At 53.1% G+C, this 18121-nt stretch overlaps 2 protein-coding genes across 2 annotated transcripts; one reads left to right on the top strand and one right to left on the bottom strand.

Moving 5' to 3' along the window:
* Positions 1–5580: 5580 nt before the first annotated feature.
* On the top strand, positions 5581–6282 carry BDP55DRAFT_628138 (uncharacterized protein; the record flags this gene model as incomplete). The annotated part of the gene is made up of 1 exon (XM_060571857.1): positions 5581–6282. One exon carries the CDS (start codon positions 5581–5583, stop codon positions 6280–6282), a length of 702 nt encoding a protein of 233 aa, XP_060434174.1.
* A 10433-nt stretch (positions 6283–16715) lies between these two features.
* On the bottom strand, positions 16716–17195 carry BDP55DRAFT_650867 (uncharacterized protein). The gene has a single exon (XM_060574007.1). It carries the CDS (start codon positions 17130–17132, stop codon positions 16890–16892), a length of 243 nt encoding a protein of 80 aa, XP_060434173.1. The 5' UTR covers positions 17133–17195; the 3' UTR covers positions 16716–16889.
* Positions 17196–18121: the final 926 nt, after the last annotated feature.

Raw genomic sequence — 18121 nt, 5'->3', positions numbered from 1 at the left:
GTTCCCAGAGTACGAAGCAGGTACTTGTGCCTACTTGGAGCGAAAGAGTCCACAACCGCAACCCAAGTATCTTTTCCTCCCCCTCCTCCCACCCACTCACTCACTCACTCCCGTCTTTCCCTCTCTCACTGAGTGAGTGTGTGTATGTGTCTCTGTCTCTGGTGCTGCCACCACCCTTCTTGCCTCCCAGCTGCGTCTGCCGCCGCCGCTACTACTGCAACTACGTCTTCGCCTGCTGCTGCTGCCTCTTGTCTCCAACACTGGCTGGTTTGACGACCGGCTAGGCATGGGCTGGGGCCCTGGTGGGTGCAGGTGCAAATGGGGCCCAGAGGCTGGCTTTTGTGGCACCGTGTTGGGACGACGCTTCTTTAGCAAGCATCCAGATAGCCTGCAGTGGGCAGGCAATTGTCTTCCCATGTACGCATCGCACCGATTGGCATCAGCACTTGCGAACAGTAGCGCTGCGATATGTCCTCGCATTGCATCGTTTCCCATCGCACCTCGACGGCCGTCCCTCGGCGCGCCGTCAACGGAGAAGTGTCAAGAAACGGGAAACATGATTTGGGGCCATCCGGTCTGTTGCCCTACAGGCTACCCTGCTCTCTCTCCTCGTCTTACTTCCTTGTTGATGTCTGTCTGACCTGCAACAGCAGTGAGGCAGTTCCGAGAATGGAGGTGACTGCTGGAGTCAACCAAGGAACACGGACCATAATAATCGTCGAGGACCCTCGAACCTCGACCCTTGAAGCGAAACAACACGATAGGGACATAGTAGTAAGAGGCGGCTGGAGTTGAGGATACTGGCTGGCTGGCTGGTCCCTGCCCTCTCCTCTCCCCCTCCCCTCCTCTTCTTGGCCCCATCACGCTATGAATGGCGACTGGGGAAACGCGAATCACAGGGCGGAGGCGATCTGGTGGGGAGGGGAGCGAAACGACACGGCAGCCTGTGGAGGCTGTTTGAGGGCATAGCTTGAAGAAACATAAGAGGGGGACGAGGAATATGAGAGGCGACGAGAAGCGACAAGACTCACAAGAGAGGTTAGCATATTATTTTTATTTTGTTCTTTTATCTTTTCGGGATAGGTACTCTGTAGTACTACTGTATAGTAAGACTGGCAAGCCGCAAGAGCCTACTGTAGCGCGCGAATAACGCCATACCCTGCGCACTAAAGAGGGTCTGCTTGCCTTGGTTGGTTGCCGTACTCCATTCTCCATGGTTGAGCGGCTAGTTGATGTGGAAAATGGCAGCACGGCGAGATTTGGAGATCCACTGTTTGGGTGGGCAGATTCCATCATTCGTTTGAGTACGACCGGGCATCTGCACATCCAGAGACAAAAGGTGGAGAGCTTCTGGAGGAGCTGCTAGCGACAAGGACCAGGAACAGAGCCTTTCCGTCAATGGTCTCGATTCTTGACCTGAAAAGTTGCAGCAGACCGAGGGTAATGACCAGGGCCTGGCGGAACAACTTTAGGCGAGGTCGAATCAACGGCCCGGTAATGAGATGGCTCAATACCTGAGAAAGCTGGTGGAAATCATGGGAAGAGGAACATTGGAGGCAAGAGAATGAATTTCGAAATGTCCGACTCGGCCTGTCCACCAGCAGCAACCTGAAGACAGCATCAGCAGTATCCGTAGGCCGTAGGAAATAGTAACCTCATAGGCAGAGTAACTTAGCCGCACACAGACTCTTGCAATGCCCGGGAGGGGTAAAATCTTGAAAAAATTGGAGAAAAGCAGCCATGAGAAAAACGTCGGCTCGCCATCTGTACGCACTGACAACCCCCCCGGCATGGCCTGGGCCGTTGTAGAGTCTCCAGTTTTCGCATCTGACAAACGGACGGCCGGCGTGGAGTCTCATTGAGCGGATGAACAAGCATTCGTGCTGCTTATTATGGATACCCGTCCCTTGGCCCATTATGAAGCAGAGACCGGAATGAGCGTACGAAGCCAGACAAGAGTTAAATCCGGCTCTGCCTGCTACGGCTTCTGTGTCTTGACCATGCCTCTGCCGCGTACTGGGGCTCTCAAATGGTACCGAGGACATTATCTCTCGGACCTGCAGGTCCCTCAACTGATCCTTCATGAGATATCAGTCCGTCGAACTCCTTGTTCCTTTCCCCACCCGTCGGTTGGTGGTCAAGGACCGTGGAAGAGGGTGCATACGATCGTGTACAAATAGGCAGACGCCAGGCTAGGTGACGCCAGGTTTGCTCGAGTGCTGCTTTTTGAGAGCACACAATGAAGAGTCTGACTCTTGATGGAGGGCCATTGTCGCTCTGGAGATTCTGATATCTGATGGATGATGCAGCCAGGACCGTGACAGACGCAGTGCCGTCGCTTTTGCACTCACATTCTTCAGTCTGACCTGCCACATTGCGATGACCGGACCGACAGGGTTGGCGTTCCATGATGCTCCTAATCCTTGCCTGACTTGGCCGGGGCGGATGCTGTTTTCGTGATGATAACGGCCCCGGGGTTCGTCCTCGCAAAGAGGCGCGAATATTTCCCGTAGCTTGTAGATCGCTTGGCTTGGGGTTGGATGAATTGACCAGACAGAACGTGCACAGGCTGGGCCGAACAAGCGAAAAGAGCCACTGGCCCCCATGCTACGTTGTCCTGTGCTTTACTGAGCTGCGGAGTGCGTGCTGGGGTGGTGGAGATTTGGCGGATAGTATCCATCAATCATCAGCAAGCCAGTCGGTTTCCCGTCCCATTCCTGGTGGCCGACGGGAGGAGGAAGTGGAAGGCCAGAAACCCATTCTTTGCCAGAGACCGGACCGGATGGGATGCACTGATACTGGATTGGCACACCCACCGCGACCGCTTCCGTGCCGGCCGAGCAGCAGGGCGTTGCCAAACTGTTTTGCGTGAAAAAACAAGTGCGTAGCGGCAAATGACATTTATTGCTGGTAAATATGAAGAAAGGCAGCACTTCATGCAATCAGGTCGTATGCGGGGCTGCATCTGGCTTGTGCCGGCCGCTATCTCGGGGTCCTTGACATCCAAGTCTTCCTTGAGTCTAGTAGAGGCAGGCCACATCAGGCCGGACCGTTGTGCTGCAGACTGCAAGCCATGAAGCCGCGAACTTGATTTTGACCCTAGAATTGATAAAAGTTGCGAATTACTTGCATTTGCGTGAGACAGTGATCAGTCCATCCTTCAAAAGTTCGAGCCTGACATCAGAAAGCACTCGCATGGTGTATGTAGGAGACGACAGGGACGAGGCAGCATGTGGATGGACAAATTAGGTGTGGTGTGCGAGAACAGCAAGTAGATGCTTTATGTCTGACTGTCGTGATCTCGATTGAACACGAGCCGAAGAAGAAGAGACGAAGACTAGCCGCATCAGGACGGGAGGACGTCGTGCCTGTTTCCTAGAGCAGATGGGTATCCGTAATCGCATGCTCTTTGGGATGGTATGGCGTGGGCCCGGAGTTGCCTCGCAGACATTGAGGGCAGACGGGTGACGGGGGCTGGAGGTGGCAGCCAGATCGGCCGTTCGGCAACGGCTGCCACATTCGGGTGCCCTGTTTGGTGAAGCCGTTGAGGATTGTGCAGCTCGTCAATGAGCCATGATCAGATCCCGAGTCTGTCAATCCGTTCAATCGACCTGGGGGGGTGCTAGACAAGCGAGTAAGGTATTGCAGGTACCTTGAGAGCGACGCATTAGCGAAGAAAAGGAAACTGATGGATGACGAGGGGGGGAAAGTAAAGGAGGGGAAAAGAAGATGGATTGCATATTGGCAGAGTCGATCCTCCGTTGTGGTTGGGGGAGGCGGCGGAGCGGCGGAGAGACATTCCATCAAGGCGGGCGGGAAGATGGAGATAGTGTGATAGACACAAGTGCAGGCCGGACCTTAGTATTAGGATTGGCATCTTTAGTTTGTGACAAAAGACCAGGAAAAGTGTGAAGAGTACCTCAGCATACCAAGTGTTGTATAGTATATACACTATACGGATACAGATGTGAGATTTGAGATGGCAAGATTGCCTGCCGTGTGTAGGCGTGACTGTGAGTGGCTCCGGCTGGGCATGGAGTGCTTGAGTGGCTCTTTGGAGCGACTTGCCGGGACCTGTCTCAGTCTATTTTGGCACCTCATGATTGAATGTCTTGGATGGAGACGGTTGAGCGAAGGCCGGACCTTAGCGGCTCCAGTGACGACTAGGTAGAGATGCCAATGATAAACGGGTGTGAGGGCGGGACGGAACAAGGTGGAATGTGACGTGAGGCAAGTGAACAGTTGACTCGGCGTATGGGGTGGCCTGGACCACAACCGGTGGTGTCCATATCTAAGGATGGGACTGAGGTTGGTCATCCATTGTCCATCCCATGGATGGGAAAACAAACTGGGTGTGTTCGTATGTAAGGTATGTGATGTGAGATGAGGAAGTGTGTGTGCGAGAGCGGGTGCGTGTGGTGAGGTGGTCCAGATGACATAGCTCGGTGGCTCAGGTCCCAACCACGATTGCGTGGTTATCTTCCATTTTCTTTTCCATCGTGAGGAAAGAGGTGAGGCAGGCAAGGAAAGACAGGTAAGGTAGGTACGGAAGGCAGGCGAGGTACCTTGGAGAGGTTCCCACGGAAGTCGAGGCAGGGTAGGTGAGTTGGTGAGGTACCTTTGGAAGGCACGCACGTAGGGAAGGAAGCTTCATCGAGAAGCTCACCTCAGAGTGGCTACCTTCCTTACCTTGCCTCGACAATCGGATCCCAAGGCGGGCAAGTGTCTGTCCGTCTTCCCCGGTCTTGCGGCTTGCCTTGCTCCTCCTGCCTTGCACAGTGCACCTTCCTTCCATACCTAAGGCAAGGTAAGGTAGCACGTTCCTACCCCGGATTCCGAGCCTGCCCTTGCCTCAATCTTTCACTTCTCAGCCCCGACTGCCTCATATGTCTATGAATCCGAGTACCAAGGTAGGCACCTGCCTGCCTTAGGTAAGCTACATGAGGCTCTCGCCATTCTATCTTATGGTACCTAGGTAGGAGGATGAGGTATCAACAAGAATGGCTCAGGTACGACGGACCATGAAGAGATATATCCACAAGAACGAATGTCAGTCGACCCAAAGGATCCTTTGACGTACTCTCAAAATACTAGCCTCTTGGCCACGCAATGTATCACTCGTTTGCTTCTGTACCGCGGATGCCAATTTCTTTCGGCTGCTGCGAGGGGCATTGCGCCTGCAGCTAAATGAATGATGCATGGGCTTCCTCCCGCCCCCCAAGCCCAAGTTGATTTGATGCACACATCATTCGTCCGTCGACTATCTTCAGAGCCATCTGTCACTTCCCTTCTCTCAGGAGATACGCTTGGCTGCTCATTTGCATAGAGGTGGTAGATTGTTCCTTGACACTGCTGCTCTCTAGCTACCTTAATGTAACTCGACACAGGTTGCTCAGCTACCTTGCTTACCTAGAATACGCTCTGGTCTGTCTTACAGTTTACAAGCCATCTCCCACCAGGCGTGATTTTTGCCGCTTACCTATCTGTCAGACAACACCATTCGCTATGGTTCTTCATCCATCAGCCAGCCCTTACTAGCCTTCGGCCCGGCAAAACGCGCATCGGACGACAGCGAGCGAGATGACGCCTGGTGCCCCTCCACGCTCGGCTGAGATACGGATGCAAGAGGCATGGATGCCTTCAACCTCGCAGGCGGCAGCATACTCTATTTCTCCTACGGTCGGTCACTGCTGCAATTTCCAGATCTTGCCTCGCCTCGCCTCGCCTCGGCCTCCTGTCCCGTACGCAATGGAGCCGGCGGCCGCATGCGCCGTTCGGCAACAAGGGCCTCGAAATGAACTACCCCCGGAACCTCCCATCTTCCTTGCCTCTGGCGAGCCCGGCCGTGGACGGATGCCAGTCAGTCAATGTCCGCTCCTGGCTGACCCATTATCCGTATACGAGTACTACCTACTACGCCGTACGACGATACTCCTCCGGTCCTTGACCATCGTGCAACAAGCTACAGATACAATCAAGAGTATCCATATTCTGTCCGCTTACGACTTAATCATGTCATCTTCACCAGGGCCAACCGCCGCCGCCGCCGCCGCCTTCGTTCAAGCCGCAGCTTCCGTCAGAAAGAATACCTTGCTCTTCCCAATGCTTGACAATCTACAAAGTATCCCGTTTCTGCCTCGTCGCAACGGGGCCGTTGAGCGCCAGCTTGAAAACAGCACGGGCGTGTGTCAACAAAGTACCTTGCTATGCCTCTTGGGAGCTACTGTGCCTACTTTGGATGATTACGCCCTCCGACGCTCACCATCAACCAGCATCGAGTAGAGGAGGGACATGGTGCGCTGCATCTGGCCCCATCGGGAACTTGCTAAGAGCCCACCACAGATCACCGTCGCAGGGAAGCTCGCCGTTAGCTCGACATTACGACGTCCTTGGGCGTTGGTTCAATGGCTCGCCGCACCCTCCGGTACGATGCTGGTCGGCTACGACGCCTTGGCTGGCATCTGATTCCACCACTTTGTCAACCACATTCCGTCACCCAATACCTCTGCTTCCAATTCCATGCACTACCGAGCCAATGGATGCCATCCCGGCTTCTGTGCAGCCATACCAATGGCCACTACGCCAGTCGCAACACTGTCGCTGTCCGTCGTCCGCGTTGGATTCCAGAAGCATGAGTGGGCCCGAATCTGTGTCCGAGCCTTTGGTCTTCCATCACATTCCGCCATCAGCACCCTTAGAAATTAGGGCAATTGGAGTGATTGAATCTCGCATGGCAGAGCTGCCGTCGATGCTTTACAATAGCCACTGTTACTGCACTGCCGAGACTTGTTTGCAGGACCACCGTCAATGGAAAGCCGCACCTGTTGATGTACGTCGAACTGCATTGGCCCTTTGGACGGCAATTGAAACGACTCATCGTACGGATACATATAATCCACTAGCAGCCAACTTGTCGGCCACAGCGTGACTTGACATAGAAAAGTCGTCAAGTAAACAGGTTGGGGCTCAGTGGCCACTGCGAGTCATGGCTTCTCGTGCGATTCTGGGCAGCCTGCGACTCCGGCTGATTGCGGGATAAGCCCCTCGTCAACCTTTCCGCGGTCCGCACGCCTCCAGGCCGAGCCGACATGAGCGGGACCTCCGTCCTCAAGACACGCGACCCAGGATCAAGTTTGTGGACGAGGGGTACCTACATCGGTGCATGCATTCAGCCCCCCTCTCTAATCGCCAGTCTGCCCAGCCTCGCTATCTTTTCCCGCGTCGCAGCCAGGTTCTTTCTGCAAGACGGCGAACGCTCTGGCGCAGAGAGGTACGAAAGATTCATTGCTTGTTCTCTGTCTTCGTGCTACGGATACATATGAGCCATAGCATGTTTGGTCGAGTCCTTTGCCTCTAGGCCGCAAGGACGTTGGAGCGGTCTTAGCTATATCACCAATACTGTGTTCGAGGGATGCATCGGAGCCATGGATAAACGGATCATGGTAGACCACAAAAAGAGGCCTTACGTGCCCTATTATACGCATCATCGCCCGCCCTTAGTCAACCTCAAAGGGTCGAGGCTCACGGAGACGTTATGCCCGGGGCAGCAGATCGTCGCTTTCCCTTGTTAATTTAGAGCGCAAATCGCGACTGATACTCTGGGGCAGAGACCAGGGATCTCCCCAGAATGTTTTAGCTCCTTCGGACAACAATCCATGTACTCCTCCTGGCGTGCTTGAAGAATGCACACGGCCACCCGGTTCGGATGACACACGGACCTTAGCACGGTGCAGGCGTCAACTGAGAAACGTCTGAAAATCAAGACCCCGGAAACTGTCCGCACAACTAGCAGCCGCAAATTCGCAACAGCTTGTACGACTAAACAAGGCAGCTGTTCGAAGCAGAGCTCCATACCAAGAGGATCTTGTTCCTGGACAGAGTATGCTCTTGCTGGGTTCTACGCGCTACTATGGTCTGAGGAGAACTTGGAAACCCAGAAAGACCTCTGCAAAATCGAGCCGGCAAACGGACGGATGTCCCCCTCTGGATTTGAGGCAGAGGAAGGATGTGACACAACCTCACTCATCGCTCTGCTCTGTCGGACGGTTTCTTCAGGGTCCACTGTCTTGCCTATGCTCACACACTCCCTTGACGGGGACTGGAACGAAGCTTGAACCCACTCGGAAAACTCTGCATAGAGTCGCGGCATGAATATGCACACTGTCATATCGTCTGGCGACTTCATTCCTGCCTCTAAGAGGGTGGCTTTCTGTCACTTTGTGAGCTGTCATGTATTTACAGAATAGTCGCAGGTGCCGTCCGTATTGCAAATACACATCTATTTTGAACGTGCTTACAAGCTTCTCGTACAGAATCCTGTCAATGACGCACCCTAGAACCGCGACATGCTCAGCGCGAGACGAAGACGAAGTCAAGTCAACTTCCAAAGCTCAGTATCCTGATTTCTTAGGGCGCAATGCTATCTTGTGGCCTGATTAGATCGCGATCTGATGCGACCAAAACCAAGGGAAGATCAGAGCTGGCATGAACACCTCACATCTCAGCTGTTCGCCGACTCCACAGTGTCAAGGTCCCTGCACTATGCAGTGTAATATACACAACTGTCGGGCTTGCCATCACTGATACCGGCTCTGCAGTCAACCCTCATGGTGGCCAACATCGGAACTGCGGGCAAGTTGCGCCGGCAGACCCGACGCGCTACAAGCCGGCATTCGTCAATATCTGGGTCAAGAAGCAAGAAGAGGAGTCTAGAACACCGTTTCCTTCTGAAAGAGGCGCCCCAACCGCTCCCAAGCCACCGGATCCCCATGACCTGATGCCAGTAGAAGAGTTGCATGACAAGAATTCCAGCTTAATGAATTTCTCGTAACTTGCGGGCACCTTTCACTCCTCGGAGTAAAAGTTCTATCTGGAGGTGGCCAAGAACCCGGACGTTTCAATCGTTCCTCGGTGTTGTGGTGGTCACAGACTTCTTGTCGACCATGAGATGCCGTATTTTGGTTCACTTCTCGTTCGCCCTCACTTCTCATAGCATCATCTTAGCGACTACCGTCTCACCCCGACATTCCTGCGCAGCCTTCTTGGGCCTCTGTGGCTTATTGCGATTGTCTTTAATCGTTTCTCCGTCATCGTACATCAGGCCCCAGTCGTTTGGGTGTCGCAAAGGACGCTCGAGGTATGACCCTCATGGAAGGCTACCTAGACAGGCTTCAATTCCATATCCGGATGATCCATACACCCACGCGGCCTGTGATGGATCCAGGCCCTGATGACAGCGCATGGTGGTATGGGTGGAATCGTGCGGGAAGCGTGTACCGGGGAAGCAGGCAAGCACGTTCCGGAGGAGTCGATCTTGGATGATGCGCATCCAACCTCCCAGTTTCATGCAATCCCGTTGCTGTTTTGTCTGGATAAAATCCTATTGCAGCTCCAACCGTGCCTGGTGAGCCACACAGACGCCGTATGGGCATGCAGCCGCCAAGGAAGACTACTCTTGTGAGCAACTTCCCCCATTCTATCTCCGCTCTGTCATAATGAACTCAACCATTTGCTACGCCAGACGCACAAGGTGCATGTATGGCAGCGTAATGAGTTGTCCAATTTCTGACGCATGTCTCACAGGTTGCAAGGACCCGGGGTCGATGCGACATCGTCAATTTGGCAGTATCAGTACTGAAGATGAGCTGTCGTCTTTTCTATCCTGGACAGTTTCCAACGGCTTCTAGACACTCTGTAGTTGGTTCAAAACAACTTTAAGGGAAATGCGAACTTCACTCGTATACGGTAAGTCAGCAGCGTGTAACACACGACGCCTCCGATGGTGTCGTACACGCAGCGGCACGGCAACCAGGGCCAAACCCTCGCACAATTCTACGAGATTCTGCTAGCTGTGCAAATGGGCGGCACACCAGGAGCAGGAAAGCCTTCTGAAAGCTGGGTTCTGGAACCCTTAGATTTCGAGTCACACACGGGAGTATGCATGGTGACCTACGTGCCATTGTGCGACATGGCTGTTGAGGGCGATCGGACAACCGTCCGTAGGGCTACGATTTCCTTCGAACCTCTTGTTATCCTGAACATTTCGATATATCGGGGACTCATCAAGGCGTCATTCTCGTCAAACGATATCCATGATGATGTGCCATTGAGTCTGGTTGCTACGCGAAGGATAGAATGCCTGCCCAGAATAGTAACGATTGGAGCTGCATGGAAGGACTCAGCCATCGACCCAGACATGCCTAGGGCTCGCCCCTTTTGCCCCAGGTCAGTCAAACCTCAACATTGAGGCTCTCTTTCGTCAGGAACGAGTGGCTCGACACGCCTCGGGGACTTTCTTCCAGGCTGTCTCAGCCTATCTCCTGCGGCCCTAGAGTTTGACAGCCATGGGATCTAAGCGATTCGTGTCCTGGAGGCACAGCAGGGCGATCCAGCCGCTGGTGGGCTCGTTCAAGAACATGGGATACTTGTCAAGTGACTCTGGCGTCCTGCTCTTTCCTAAATCGACCCTTCACGCTATCTCGAGCCCTGTCCACCTCGTGAGGTGTACTCAAGATCACCGCCAACCTTTTCCACTCTCGCCACCCTTTCCCCGCAGCCCAGAGTCGTTCTCACGATGATTACTGGCGAGGTCCTCGGACCATCGACCCCGATTCCTCGAAGTGCTTACCGGATTCGTCTCGGGTACACTGGCGGGCATGCCGTGAGTTCTGGGATGAAGGATCCGGATCTGCAAGAGCCAGCTTCGAAGACGACTTCGAGGGGCTACAGGAGACTACCTCGGGGGTACATCTTTCACCCTGGAGACCTATTCAGACCCCGAATCTCACGCGAATAGCCCGTGTACTAAGACATGGTTATACGCTCCGTCTACACGGGGTGTCTCTGCAAGTGCGTCCCGTTCTGGTGCCAGACTGGGGACCACCCGGAGACCACCTGCACCCAGGGTATATCATCGGTTTCTGGGGGCCGAGAAAGCCCCCCTCGTACGACGATTCTGGACTTGGTGAAAAGGCTGTTTGTTTTGAGCGGCAGATAACGACGCCCCAAGTCTACACGTGGGTCCAGTGAGCGTCGTTGTAAGTCTGTCTTTTCAAGTGAAGGTGGGCCTTGCGTGAAACGGGCTTTGGCTTCCTCGCCGAGGGAGGGTCTTATGAAAGGCGAGCCGTGAGGGAGAACAATGGCTGGCTTCAGCTATGGCGAAGACGACGCGCTGTCCGTTGTCAAAGAGGAGTCAGTCCACTGTGAGCACGACGTACGAGGGTGGTTGCTGGTGCTCGCTCGAGGGTACATATGTGCCCGAGATATGACAAGTGTCGAACGAATTGCTATTCTTGTTGGCAGTTGACATGCTCACTTTCGAAGCAAGGCAGGAGTTACGCGTGAGACCTGTCATATCGTCGGCCATATGACGAGGTCAACGTTCGAAGAGTCGCTGTGCGCCTGTCGGATAGGAGGTGGCGAAGACAAGATAAGGCGGGCTCCGCGGATGGACGGCGCTCCATGCTGAGAGTCGGACGGACGGACGGACGGTGAGCTTCTTGCTTGTTTGCCCCTTAGGAAGAGTTGCTGCTCTGCGGCTGATGATTATCATGATGTATGCCGGCGAGGCATCGGGCGGGAGGAGGAGCGGCTCGGGGTCGGTTGGTTACACGGTTTGCGGCTCGTCGTATGCGTTGCTCAGGGATGGGATAGGCGACGTCGTCGAGGATTCGGTATGGCCCTTAGTTCCAGCTGTGCCGAGGTTCCCACGGCGTCTTGATAGACGTCAGGTCGAAATATGCTCCCCGTCCATGGCTCTCTAGACTTCATCTATGGTCGGCTTGGTGATTCGAGTACTCTGTTTCGAGTCGAGGTGCTTCGAGACCAGGACTTGTCTGATATACCGCCCCTGGGCTGTTCCCTGTGCTATCCATGGAAGCTAGTCAAGCTATATCGAGAAGGCAGGCGTTGATCGGGCGAGCTCGATGGTGGAATAGGACCCGGTGTAAACTGCCCGTGAGGGACACAGCTCGAGGTCAGTATTCCGGCATTTCGGCTCGGAGAAGATTTGAAGAGAAAACACAAAGTCGAATACTTGAACTTCAAGTTGGGCGCACCATAGTATTTAGAGAGAGAAACTCTGTCATCATTCATATATAACACATATCCCACTCGGTCAGACGACCGTATTCCCTTATCAAAAGCCAGCTCACCGGGAGAGGGAAGGGGGATGGGGATTACGGGGGGGGGGCGCAAAAGTTGGCTCACTCCATCCCCCTAGCGGGTACACTTTTTTGGGCTTGACCGGTATGCTAGAATAGGCAACATCGGTGAAGGCTGTATGCCATCGAAAAGCGAATGGTGCCATGTATCCGTACGCGAAGACAGTCAGAGGGAGGAGGAGGGGGATGGAGTGGGAAGGGGGGAAGCGAAGCGAGCAGCAAGGCAGCAAGCCGCAAGCCGTAAAGGCGTGGGGTCTTTTTCTCCGGGCTGTTTTTTGCTGGAATCTCACTGCGGTTTTGGCTTAGCCGAGCGAAAAGCCAACAGCCCACCACCACCAGCCCCGCGTTTCGACCCCTACTCACCGATGTAAGCCCCTTCCCACCCATCCATCGGCTATGGTGAGAAAAACACATGACGGATTCTTTCTTGTGGCATGTCGAGTTCGTCATTTATCAGTGATGTGCCCCTCACCGGTGTGGATATCGCTTGGGGTTGAGGGGGATGGAGAAGGGTGCTTATCGAGGATGAAGACGGACTTGTATCGTTTACGTAGGGGCGGCTGGACATTGTCGTGGTAACTGATATATTGAATATAGACGGAGGCTTACGTCACTAGTTAGTGATGTCCAGGAGCTGCATCTCGGTGCATACTCTTTTCCCTTCTTGTAGACCAAATACTCCGTATTGCAAAGCGATATGTATTACACTTACAGCATCTACTAATTGCTGCCACACACTTTTATAACAAACGTATACATTTGTTCTGACTTCCACTCTCTTGGGTATATGGATGACAACTCTGATCGCAGCTCCTTGCTGTCTTTACGTGATGTGAGCTAAATGAATATGAACAGTGACAGCTCACCCCTCTGACTTGCAACGGCACATACATAGTGGTCGAGAGAGCAGGCCAACTCAGACCGTTCATACCAGAAGCCTTGACTTTCATGGTTAAGCCGCATACGACAGCCACGCAAATATGACAATTAACAGCATGCAACATTATCCCGGGGTGGTTGTTGAAGCTAGCCTTATGTTCTCCGTACCTTGTCAAAGTGGGTGATGTGATGTCTACGGTCAGTTCCACCAGTAAGACCGACGGCAACCTGAAGCCTCGTGCGGGATATAGCCCTTTGAAAGAGAGCAGGAGAGTAGTAGACTGGGAACAGCGAGAGTACTTTGGGCTTACTGGACCATACTGCCGACAGGTCACGGGCTGGATAGACCTCCCCTGGGGAAAGAGATACTTCAAGAGTGTAGAGTCCAGAGATGAATAGAAGCCTAGATTTGCTCTCCGGTACTTCGTATTCCAATAAGGTAACGCGGGCGGTCAGAGGCTGGTCAAGCTTGGCAGGCAATCCCCTGCGTCATGCGAAAGACACAGGCAGGTGTTCGTCTGTGGAGGAAGTCGGAAGATTTTTAGTGGAAGCACACATTATTGACTCAACACGAGTATCCAGCTGAATCATATCTTGAGGATTCAGCCCGGGCTGGTGAATCATTCATCTTGCCACTGCCACAGTGGTAGGAGGAGCGAGGTGCATAGGTCGACTACCCGGTGAATCATCACGCGTACCGTATATTCACCATATTACACCACATTACACCACAACCACGAGCCCATATATACCCCCTCAACTCCAGTCCAGTCAACAAACATTAGGCGCCCCTCTAGGTCGGGGGTCCAGGACAAACTGGCTCGGTGGTGGAGTGGTCTAAGGTAAACAATCGATTATACGCCCACGAGCCTACTCGACGACAGGCTTCCGGATTCGAGTCCCAGCATGTGCACCGAGAGAAGTAGCCACACCGGTGGTGAACTCTTTTTATTCTCTTTATGCGCACTTGTACTATATATTACGCTGATGACTTGGCTCATATGTGTCCGGGTCGCGCAACATATGCTTCTTCCTCGCTAGTTCACTATACACATATACTCAGTATCCCAGCGCCTATCACTCGAGCTATATATGAGGTGTCACCGAATACCGCTGCCTCAGCCTCTTTTAAACAACTTTCCTACCATACTCGATCGCAGACTATCACTCATCCTGCATCATGGCAATGCTCCAATGTCAGCAGTGGCATCTGTGGGAACGCCAGCAGCCCGACGATACTCGTCAGAGCGAAGCATAGACGTCTTGAAACCGCTGTTCCTAGAGAAAAGACTCCAAGACATTGACATCAAGAACCATCTACCGCACGACGCTGCCTTGATTCGGTATAACAATCGAATAATTCACAAGCCTGAAAAAGGAAACTCGAATGGCACGGCGGGTTCGATCCTCTGTAGAGAAGCCTCGTGTCATTAATTCGTCGTGGAAAGTAAATATCGACTTGTCACCGTCGCATGTCAGACACGACGACTTCACGCAAGACAGACATAATGAGTACTTCATGCCATTGAAATAACCAGAGACATTCACGGGAAAGCCACCGAATGCCAGGATCACCAAAGTTCGCGCAGGTCCATCGTGGCATACATATTCAAGCAAATCAATGTTTTGGAACGTCGTTCTAACGATCTGCATAACCAAACCCATTACTGTACTATCTTTGGCTCGCCCTAAATTATCAACGCATAAACGATCTCTCCCTGAACTAGCATCATAGCATGCCTTAGTATGTAAGGTTATAAAGACATATGAATGAAACAGGAATGCCCAACGGTGTTTCGAAAAGGGAAAAAGGGTCAGAGAGCCGTTGGGTGATCTCTATGAGGACTGTGTGATGTTGACACATAGGCCTAACATTCGGTATACATCCCCCTCGTTTCCCCGCATACACTTTCGGTCTAAGTTGATATATTTACGCATAACGATGATGATAAAACTTCTTCCAGTCGTCGGGATCAACAGCTGCCCTGAAGCTTACAGCAATTTGGACAAGAGACGGTACTCATTATTCTCTACCGAACCTAACGAAACAAGAGGGGCGACATATGTGAGGCTAAAGAATGAGCTTTTCCTGGGATGTTTTAAATGCCAAGGTAGCCTAGGCTTTCTAGTACTCGTTCCGGTCCGGGGAAACTGATCATCAGGAACCTACCAGCTAGCGGCAGTAGCACCAATACCTAGGCAGCGGCAGTACGGACACTTAGGAAGCGATGTCGATCGTTACACCAAAAGAAACAAGAGCAAGGGACATCCCATGGACCGAGGGCCTAACTAGCTGAGACCAAGATCTTCTCAAGATAGCAGATTCATGGGCGAAAAAATACCCATCTCAACTATGCCAGTTTGTCATCCAGGCGCAGTCGACGGGTTCAGCTGGATCTGGGCAACTAAGCATATGGATGTTGGTCCAAGTGCCACTTCTTCGTGCCTAGATAACCCATTCCGATGAACCGCTTCACGACCTAAAAGCGATCAAGACTGGAATAATCAAAACAATCCGACAGGTCCAATTCCTTGACATACTCAGCTAAAAAAAAACCCCCCCCAAAAAAACCCCGAAAGTCCAACTTTGCCGGAGCTGGTGCCAACGCCGCCGGACGTACCCCGTCGGGGCAGGGGACTTGGAGTGAAGGGCAATGTAGCGGCGGCTGGGGCTATTTTCAGATATTCTCACACTGCGGGCTGGCAGATAGTCCCCGTACGTACATACGCCGACATGCACGTATATCCATCGAGAAGAGGGGGGATAGCGGGGGGCCTGTAAGCAAGCCAAGGACTGCAATAGACAAAGAGGTCGCAGAATCAACATTTGTCTCCTGCCTTGTCGGTGGTTTTCAGCATTCAGTCATTGGATCAGAAGCCTTGCGGTGATTGCTGTCTTCAGACTGTCACCCTGCATTATCATATTCACTCTCGGTGCCAGGCATGTAATTCCGATGAAAAGGAGGTTGGTCGAGGCCGGTCGAAGGCCCAGAATGTCACGGTTCAGAAATCTTTGACCACTCAGGACGCGGGGTTTGCCTCGAGTCCGAGCGAGGTTGGTCGCAACATCTGTGCAGTTGGTCGAAACATGGTTCGAAGATGCAACTCAAGATTGAGTTCAGATGGGCATTGTCGGGGAGAGGGGCCGGGTCGGAGGAGAGTGGGGCAAAGACCAGCGCCGTAAAGCCATCAAAATGGTGAGAGTTTTACGGATGTGTGGCCGCGGGTATCGCCCGCCTTGCTATTCGATTGGTATTTTCTTCTTCACTGGATTTGACGCTGTGAAATGCCTCTGGGCATCGTATTTGCACCCATGGCGCATCTGTGGCTACCTGTGTCAGCCCAGGAGGGCCACTGCCAATACGCAGTGATGAATCCCAATTTCCAAACATATTCTGACGATGGTCAAGCGAGTATGCACAAAGACCGGGCGGGTTCTGTTTTTGGAATTCCAGGAGGATTCGACATTTATCTGCAAGGCGTCTCGGTGGCGGGGTAAACATGCCACAGAGTCCGAGCAGGAAGGGTTGTGGTTGGTGGTGGCCCTGCAGTCGCTTCACCTTGCTGAGCTGGCCGAGCGACTTGATTCGTGCAACTGCAGGTTGGCATTGTGCGGGGAGCAGCCTGTCAGAGAACAGAGCTGGATGGCCAGCAAAACAGAAATTTCGTTGACGCTGGCGCTGGCGTTGGAGTTGCTAGAGGTAGGTAGGTAGGTAGGTAATGGTGTTGGTGTTGGTGGTGGCGGCGGCAGTGGCAGTGGCAGCATCAACGATCCAGCCCACATAGCGAGAAAAAAAATGCGTACGATGGCTGCTGAATCGTCGATGTTGCTGACCGATACTGGGTGTATCATGTCCTAATGCTAGTTCTGGGCGAGATTGTAATTATGTTGCTGCTGCCACCGGGCGGCCCGAGGCTCGTCATCGTCATCGGATGTCTTTTGAAGTTTTGCCATGTCAAGGAAGTGCCCTTGGCAACGAACAAGGCATGGGGTGCTAAAGTGAATCCAGCCAGACTCGAGAGGGAAATAATTCTGAATTTTTGACTTTGGCCTGGGCAACCATTAACGTTGACAGCAGATATAATAAGCATACGAGAGGCAAGCTTTGTCCTGCAACACTGGGACACGATATTGGACCATTGGTGGTGAGGCACTTGGCGATGGTGATTGGGGGAAAGTAAGCGTCATCTCCAAAGGATGCAGGATTGTGGGGGTGTGGGTGAGCCTGGCATTCGGGCCGGAGATTCATGTTGATTCATGAGAGTCTGGCGTTTGCGAGTGGTGGGTGATGGAAAGTGACGGTGAAGTTGATTTGCCGGAGAGAGCACTTTGCCCCGTTTCCTTCTCGTCGCCCTCGTTCGCATGTGGAGGACATCCCGTGAACCGCGAACCCGACTAGGAATGGGCTGCAGACGGTGAGTGGACAAGCGCATGAGGAATTGAGGATTATTGAGGGAGGGGGGGCTGGGGATGGGTGCCGGGACGTGGGATTTGGAGCGTTTTCATTCGCAGAGTGTAGCCTTTTAGCTTGATGCAGCTCTGTTTCAATTCGAGAACGATGGGGTCGACTTTGTGTCCCAGACGGCCTGTGTCTCGCGGCATTCTTCTTTGAAGGATCGTTGTTTTCTGCTTCGTCTTGTTCTCTCTGTGGCCGGGGCCGCTGTGCCTTGCATCCGCAAACAGATGTTCCTGGAAGCTTTCTTGTTGTTCAGGTTCTGGTTTCGCCATGCGCGAAATACCGGTAGGTATTCTATTTGGAAATTGCAATCGGCAAGTTGGGTGTTTAGATGAGACCGACCCGAAGCAGGACAAGGTGAGGGTGACCTGCCAACCGCCGTGTGTCTCTCACACAGTTGGGGTTGCTGGTGTAAGGTTGTGCTAGTCAGTGTGTGCGCGAGAAGCCGTTTGTTGGTGCCGTTACTACAGAGCAAGGCCGTCGACGGGGAGACTGGGTTTCTTGTCCTTCACAGTCTTCACCCACGACGTCCATCCCATCTCATCCCATCAATCTCTGACCGTTATTTGGTCCGCTGTTCCATTCCTGCTTCGGCCCTGGCTGGGCGTAAGGTAACGTGGGATT

This window comes from Colletotrichum godetiae, assembly GCF_030913485.1.
Source record: "Colletotrichum godetiae strain CBS 193.32 chromosome Unknown BDP55scaffold_6, whole genome shotgun sequence".
Classification (NCBI taxonomy): Eukaryota; Fungi; Ascomycota; class Sordariomycetes; order Glomerellales; family Glomerellaceae; genus Colletotrichum; species Colletotrichum godetiae.
Note: the sequence above shows the minus strand (reverse complement) of the source record. Positions and strands in the feature narration are given on the sequence as shown.